The sequence below is a fragment of the Urocitellus parryii genome, chromosome 1, assembly GCF_045843805.1.
Source record: "Urocitellus parryii isolate mUroPar1 chromosome 1, mUroPar1.hap1, whole genome shotgun sequence".
Taxonomy (NCBI): Eukaryota; Metazoa; Chordata; class Mammalia; order Rodentia; family Sciuridae; genus Urocitellus; species Urocitellus parryii.
The window spans coordinates 208,331,747-208,338,712 of record NC_135531.1 but is presented as its reverse complement, the minus strand read 5'-3'; the positions used below and the strand labels follow the sequence as shown (position 1 = coordinate 208,338,712).

Genomic DNA, 6,966 nt, shown 5'->3' with positions numbered 1-6,966 from the left:
AGTCAGTCTAAGAGTAAAATATCTGAGCTTATTTGTTTGGCTACTTTGGTGGTTCAATGATCTATGCTGCTTATTTCTGACTTTCTTCTTGTATTTCAGGTATTGATATTGCTATTCTGAATGACTTCTGAATGTGAGTTCTTACTCTTTATCCTGCTTATCTTGTGAAATACAGTGTAATTTATTTAGGAAAAATGCTTGCCCCAAAGAAATAAATATACTTTAAATATCTTATACTTTCATTTTTTAAATGTATATTTAATATTTCCATAATATACACAAATAAAGAGTCTAGAAAAAGGTTTTGGTATTGAAAGTATCTGGTCCTACTTTAAGGCTATTCAAGCTCCAGATTACAGTTGCCATCAATATTGGCCTGGAATATCTGTGTGAACTTCATTGTATGTAAAAGATGTAGTTTCCAGAAAGAGTAAGCAAGTGTTTCTGTCATTGTGTTATATATATCATGAAATATTGAACAATCAAATTTATTTATTTCAGTGAAGTAGAAGAGGTTAGTTGTTGACTACATTCAGAGTTCTCCCATGTATATAAAACACAAAGTGAATTATGAATGTTTCTCACATTAAATCACCCCCTATTTTCTGAATATTAAGATTTTTATATTACATTTATTAAAGGTTTCTTTCCTACACTTGTAAGACTTTTCCAGGAAACAAGGGAAGAACAGAAGTAGAGCTGAGATGAGCCTCTGTACCCAAAATATAAAAGAAAAAGATAAATAAAAGTTTTCTGTAGAGAAGTTCTAAAAAATGAGAGTTCTGGAAATACAGGCTTCTTTATATCCACTAAGGATTGAGTGATAAATGTAATTTTTGTACTACTAGGTTTATGGTGAAATTCCATTTGAGCACTCCAAGCAATTTTACTCAACAAAAGAAGAGGGATGGGGGAAAGAAAGGAAACAAAACTATTGTTTTCTTTCTTTGATTTTTGTTTGTTTATTTTTAACAAACTGGAGATCTAAGTTTATGTGGAATTGGCATTATCTTCTGATTCAGCAATTTTGTGGCTGGTTAATAGTTACAGCTGAAAGAAAAGAAACAGTGTTGCCTTACTTCTCTTGACACTATCTAAATATATTAGATCCCAGATCTAAATATACTCAAATTTTGAAAATTATTCAAATAACATTTTCAGCGTTTTTTTTTTTAATTTTTTGTTTGTCTTGGTTGTTGTTTTGTTTTTGTGGGGGTAGTATCTCTGGTCTTGTCATGCTGGACCTTACAAATATACTATGAACTAATTATTGGTTACATAAAGAAGGGGCTAACTAGTCCCTCTCTGTTCAACCACAACTACCTTCTACATAATCCTGTGCAAGTTAGCATCCCTACTGAATCTCTCCTCACTGACCTTTTGCCTTTCTGAATTCCTGTCACTTGCTTCTATCATTTATTTTACCATTACTTTATATTGTCTAATATTTTTGATGATTTTCTTACATGTACATTATATGAAAAATATATCTATCATTCTTATGCATCACCCACATGAACAAAAACAGACAAACTGTATGGTGAGATTTAAAGAAATTCTTTTCAATTAAGAGTAATTTGTTCAAAGAAAAAATTTGTTAAGGGTCAGACATTCTTCAGGGCTGATTGAATCATGAAAAACTAAAACAATAAACCAAGTGAATTGTGGGTGAGGCCCAGAAGCTGAGTTTTCAGCTAACTTCTCCCTCTGCTACCTTCAGCTAACATTCTCTTCCCCAGAATGTTAATAGATACTTAGATGAATCAAACTTAATGAAGCTGATACACAATAAAGCTTCCAAAAATTGAAAACTCTTAAAAAAAGGCAGTTCAATTCATGTTTGGTCATGAAATAGTGGAAAAACATTCAAGGAAATCTTTGAATATGGAAGAAATGATGCTTGGGGAGTAAAATATCAGGGGATTTAATAAAAAAATAGAATGGAATTAAAAGTAGTGTTGAAAAATGCAAGACAGATACAGTGTTTTAATAGAAACAGTAAAAGTATTCTATCAGAAGTTTAGACTGGGCTTCAATTTACTATTTTCTAGCTGTTACAGATTAAAGAATCAAGAAGGGAGGAGAAAGAAAGTAGGAAGTTGGGGTGGGGGTATCCTTGAAGTGTTGTTCTGGATCTTAAAATACTTAATCTGGCAGGCTTGTAAAAATGAATAATAGAAACAAGTAACATGAATTCAGAAAAGCAAAGTCAGAGAAGAGAGGCTGATTTCTAGGGATGTTAACTTGCACCAGAACCAACAGCAAAACCATAATGGGTTGAAAGCCTCAACCAGGCCCCTAAAACATCTGCAGTTTGGTTTACAATGACTAAGAATGAACTGCATCTGCTACGAAGCACAAGGAAGGCTTCCAGCAGTTGGCCAGCATTCTAGGTGATGGATGTTGATAACCAATTTACTTAAATAGCTGATTTATTGCCAACAGACAAAAACACTGGATGCACATCCAAAAACTCCTCTGCAATTAAAATTACAAGCACGTGATCACTCTGTCCACCTCCTTTTCCAGAGAGGTGACCCTGTTCCTGGCAACCTTCACACAAAGGTCACAGAAGAACACCTTCTTCCCCTGACCTCATTCCTTGGCCTCAAAAACCACTATAAAACTCATTTTGCTCTGACAATTGCTTTTGTAAAGAGGAATGGGGAGGAGGCTCATCCTTCCTTTCTTCTTTCCTTCCTCCCTTTCTTCTTCCTTCCCCTCTTCCTTCCCCCTCCTCCACTCATCCTTCTTTGATTTCTGGGGGGGGGGGTCTACTCCCAGATCCCCGCCCCACTCCACCTGACACCTCACCCGGGAACACACACACTCTACACTCCACTAGAAAGCCTTCGCAGGAGAGTGAGTCAGTCTCAGGCAAAGGCCCGGTGCATTCGCCAGCAGCATCTGGCACCTGCAGCATTTTCGCCACTTTCTTTCTGCCCAAAAGTGAGAGGGGTGGCCGGCAAAGGACGCACACAGCTGGCATGGCCGGATTCCTCGGAAACTTTCAATTGGTTGCTCCCTTTTTCCACAAACTCTTTGATTATCCAAAGCAGAAGTGCACCGTGACCTCTGCCTGACCATTGGAGTTGCAAAAGAAACAAAGCAAGAAAAGGTTCTTCCTTTTGCTTTCCCTACCGCCCAATAGCAGGGCGGCGCGGCTGCCGGAAGGGGCCGCTGTTCGCTCAGAGCAGCCACCGGGTCGCTGCCGCCGCCGCCGCCGCGGCCCGCACCTCCCACGGCCGGGCTTGGCCCAGCCCCGCCAAGTTCCAACAGCCCCCAGTCGAGCGAGCGCAGGGAACAAGCACCGGCTGAGCAGGAGCGGACCGCGCAGAGGAGCTCGGCTGCAGCGCGCGTTTAGAGAAGCTCCTGGGAAACTCTCACAGTCCGGACACTTTCGAAAGGAGAGAGCGAGGAGCCAGCCCCGCGCAAGCAAGTCTACAAGTAAGCGCTTGCCCGGCACCTGTTCCTCCCGTGCCACCGCCTTCTCACTCAGACTCGAGCCTCCCTGGGTGCTGCCTGCTCCCGTGATGAATCCCGCGCTGGGCAACCAGACCGACGTGGCGGGCCTGTTCCTAGCCAACAGCAGCGAGGCGCTGGAGCGCGCAGTGCGCTGCTGCACCCAGGCATCCGTGGTGACCGACGACGGCTTCGCGGAGGCTGGCCCGGACGAGCGCAGCCTGTACATCATGCGCGTGGTGCAGATCGCCGTCATGTGTGTGCTCTCGCTCACGGTGGTCTTCGGCATCTTCTTCCTAGGCTGCAACCTGCTCATCAAGTCCGAGGGCATGATCAACTTTCTGGTGAAGGACCGGAGACCGTCTAAAGAGGTTGAAGCGGTGGTCGTGGGGCCCTATTGATGGGTCCTCCAGGCCACAGCAGCAGGCACACCCCGTCCTTCCGCTCTTCTCCAGCCCAGCTGAGTCCACCGCGGTCAGAGACTGGGCGAAGCAAACCTGTCGGAGTCAATTATTTCTCCCGACTTCTGCCTTTTGGGATAAAGCGATCCGTTTCTCTCTAGCCCACTGGAAGTCCCCATACCTGGCTGTAGGAGAGAGCCCTGACTTCTGAACTCAGCAGCAGGTGGCAAAAGGGAGCGATTAGGGCGCAAAACTTTGGAAGCTACTGTTTGCGTGGGATGCGGGGAGACCGACGGGACGAAAGCCCTTCTCCACCCGCAGGTGGGCCAAGCACTGGGGACAGCTGGAGAGGGCGGGCAGGGGAGAGACCTAGAAGTCCCGATCACCTGGTGACCAGAAAAGTGACCTGTTTATACTCTACGCAAGAGACCTAATGGGTACATTCAAATCGTGCGCGAATTCTTGCCCACTCTCTCCAGCTCCCCCCTACCCCAGCCCTGGCGGGGAGAGATGAAACCTTTGATTGTAACGTGCCGTTTTAAGGAAATTTGTGCTAGTTTGCTTGAATACAAATAAGTCTTTTCTGCCCTAGTGGCCTGTTTGCCTGCCTGGGGATTAGAGTTTTGTCATCCTGGGAGACTGGGTGGGGGGAGGGGGAGCCTGCGAATGTGACTGGGGTGAATTGTTTCTTTTAGTGTATTTCCAAATGGGTCTTTTGGGGAGACTAGAGCTCCAGCTAAAGGACAAAGACCCAGAATAGAACTCGTAGCTCGTGACTGCACGGTTTACGCCACAAAAGTGCTCTTGATAATCTGTGAAGCCGTTTTTGACCTTTTTTTTTTTTTTCTTATTTAACATTTCCTTAATAAAGGCAACATTTAAGTGTTTTGTTCTGGCCTCCTGGTGGTCATTCTACGCTCCCAGCAGAGGGGGACCGGTAGTAGTGAAGAGTCTGGTTCCAGGCCAGGGGAATTCTCTTTGCAGAATCTTAGATCGCGTGGAAGGGGCAGGTGGGGGCAACACCAAGAGGCCAAGGGATGAGTGAGACGGCCAAACCCTGCGCACAGCAGCTGTCCTGGTTTCTCTTATATTTACTATTTTATATTTTATTTATTTTCAACTCTCAGGTAGGCGAGATGACAGGAGGGCCCCGGCTAGAGGATTACACTTCCGTGACAGGCTCCAGCGGAAACAGGGTTATACCGCTAATGAAAGGAAGGGAAGGCTTGGTCAGCCTTAGGGAGGGTGTCTCTCCCCAGAACAACGTCAGCAAGACGGCTCTGGGATGTTGCTCCAGGAAAAAAGAAAATTATAAAATACGAGAAAAGTAGCTGCTAAGGTACATAATGACGCTAATGCTTCTTAGGACAAACCACTGGTAATAAAACGAGATGGATTATTTTCTAGAGAAAGGATGATATTAAAAGATCGGAAGACGTGCTAAACATGTACTAATTCGCCTGATTTGATCACTCCACAATGTGTACATGTATTGAAACATCCCATTGTGCCCCATAAATATGTATAATTACTTTGCTTCAATTAATTGAAAATAAAACAGCAAGAAAAAAAAGAGGGAAAAAAAGAGAGAGAGAAAGAGACTGCTCTTTATAATTTAGAGTAGTCAGCCCGAGGCTAGGCAAAGGACTCAGAGGAGTTAGCCGAGGTGCTGAATGTCAGAGATGAGTATTAAAACCAAAACCAAGAAGGCTGAACCAGAATAGAGTTGTAGATGATGGCAGGCATATTTAGTTCTCAGTAACTGGATAGTGTTGGAAAGAAGAATCTAGAAAATCATGACAGTGAGAACAACCCAAAGTATTCAATAGCTTCAAGCTTAAACTTGATGAAAGGTTTTTAGCAGTTTATATTTGTGTCTAGGGTGTAATCCTAAATATTTCCTGGAATATAAAGGATTCACTAGGATGCTCTAGCAATTAAAATTTCACTGACTTAACAATAGCAACTACAAGACCAGCCAAAATTAAACAACAAAGACATGTCTCATTTACTGAGGAAGAAGCACAAGTGCCAACAACTCAAAGGACTGGGTTCAAAAGGTTTTTATGTCCTTTAGCATCTTATCCATTAGTTCAGTCTCAAAGTAAATCTTGCCAAAAATTGCAGCCTGGAATGGTGTTTTGAATATTAATGGTGTCAGACTTGGAAAAAAAATAAGGATTTGACTCGAGGTTTTGCCTATCGTTCCTAGTTTTTCAACAGATGATGGTTTGCTTTTTTTTCATATCTAGGAAAGGGGTACAGTCAACAGATAATCAACAAGTAGGGTGAGTCACTGAGGGCATTTTACCTTTGCTAATGTGTAGGAAGAGAAATGGAGACATCTTATTTTATAGACAGTTCTTGTGGCACCAAGTCAATCTGCTGTCTCCATGTTTCAAAGACAGAAATAAAGCAGAGCAACAAGTTTACCCTGGGACAAACTAGACATTTAAAATTTAACTCAGGTTTTTGAGGCTGCAACATCCACTAAGGGTCCCTTCTTCTTGCAGATTTGTTAGACTACCATTGAATTTAGTGCTTTGGAAGAAATTGATTTGGAATGAAAAACAAATCAGCCTGAGATTTTAGGAATCTTGCTTTGTTCTCTGCTCTGTTCAAAGTATATGCATATAGCTAGCTTCAGACATGGAGGTGGGGTTGAAACTTCAGTTCAATTGTATATTGTTTCTATAAAGCAGATTTTCATTTAAAACAAAAATCTGAAAAGTTGAGAAAGGAGCCTTCCCAAGATTCAAAACCTCTACTGTCTTCTCTGTTTTGTTCTTAATGTTTCTTTACACCTGTTTCCTCTTCTTTGCAACTCAAAAGCAAAAGTTACAGTTTCTTCTCATCTAAATTATACATATTTATTCTCTCATCTCCAGATATTGTGATTGTGAGACAAAACAGAACCTGAAAAATTTAATCCTTAGGTAGAAAAGATATAGGAACACAGCTCTGTAATCTATGATCTATGCATTATAGGGAAATGCACACAGTCTGAAATGCACATAGCCCTGGGGACTATTTCCTGCCAACAGCCCTTCTCTCCAGCCCTTAGGTCCATTTGTTACTTAGAGAGATGCCAAGTGGTTCTGGT

The 6,966-nt window shown here is 42.4% G+C and overlaps 1 protein-coding gene across 1 annotated transcript; it reads left to right on the top strand.

Annotated features, from left to right (window-relative positions):
• The first annotated feature begins 3,515 nt into the window (after positions 1–3,515).
• Positions 3,516–3,863, top strand: Rprm (reprimo, TP53 dependent G2 arrest mediator homolog). The gene has a single exon (XM_026403129.2). The coding sequence runs from the start codon at positions 3,534–3,536 to the stop codon at positions 3,861–3,863; it is 330 nt and encodes a 109-aa protein (XP_026258914.1). The 5' UTR covers positions 3,516–3,533.
• The last annotated feature ends 3,103 nt before the right edge of the window (positions 3,864–6,966 follow it).

What these genes read in the sequence shown, in the direction of transcription:
- Rprm (XM_026403129.2), top strand. Translation starts at nt 3,534, where the DNA reads ATGAATCCCGCGCTGGGCAACCAGACCGACGTGGCGGGCCTGTTCCTA.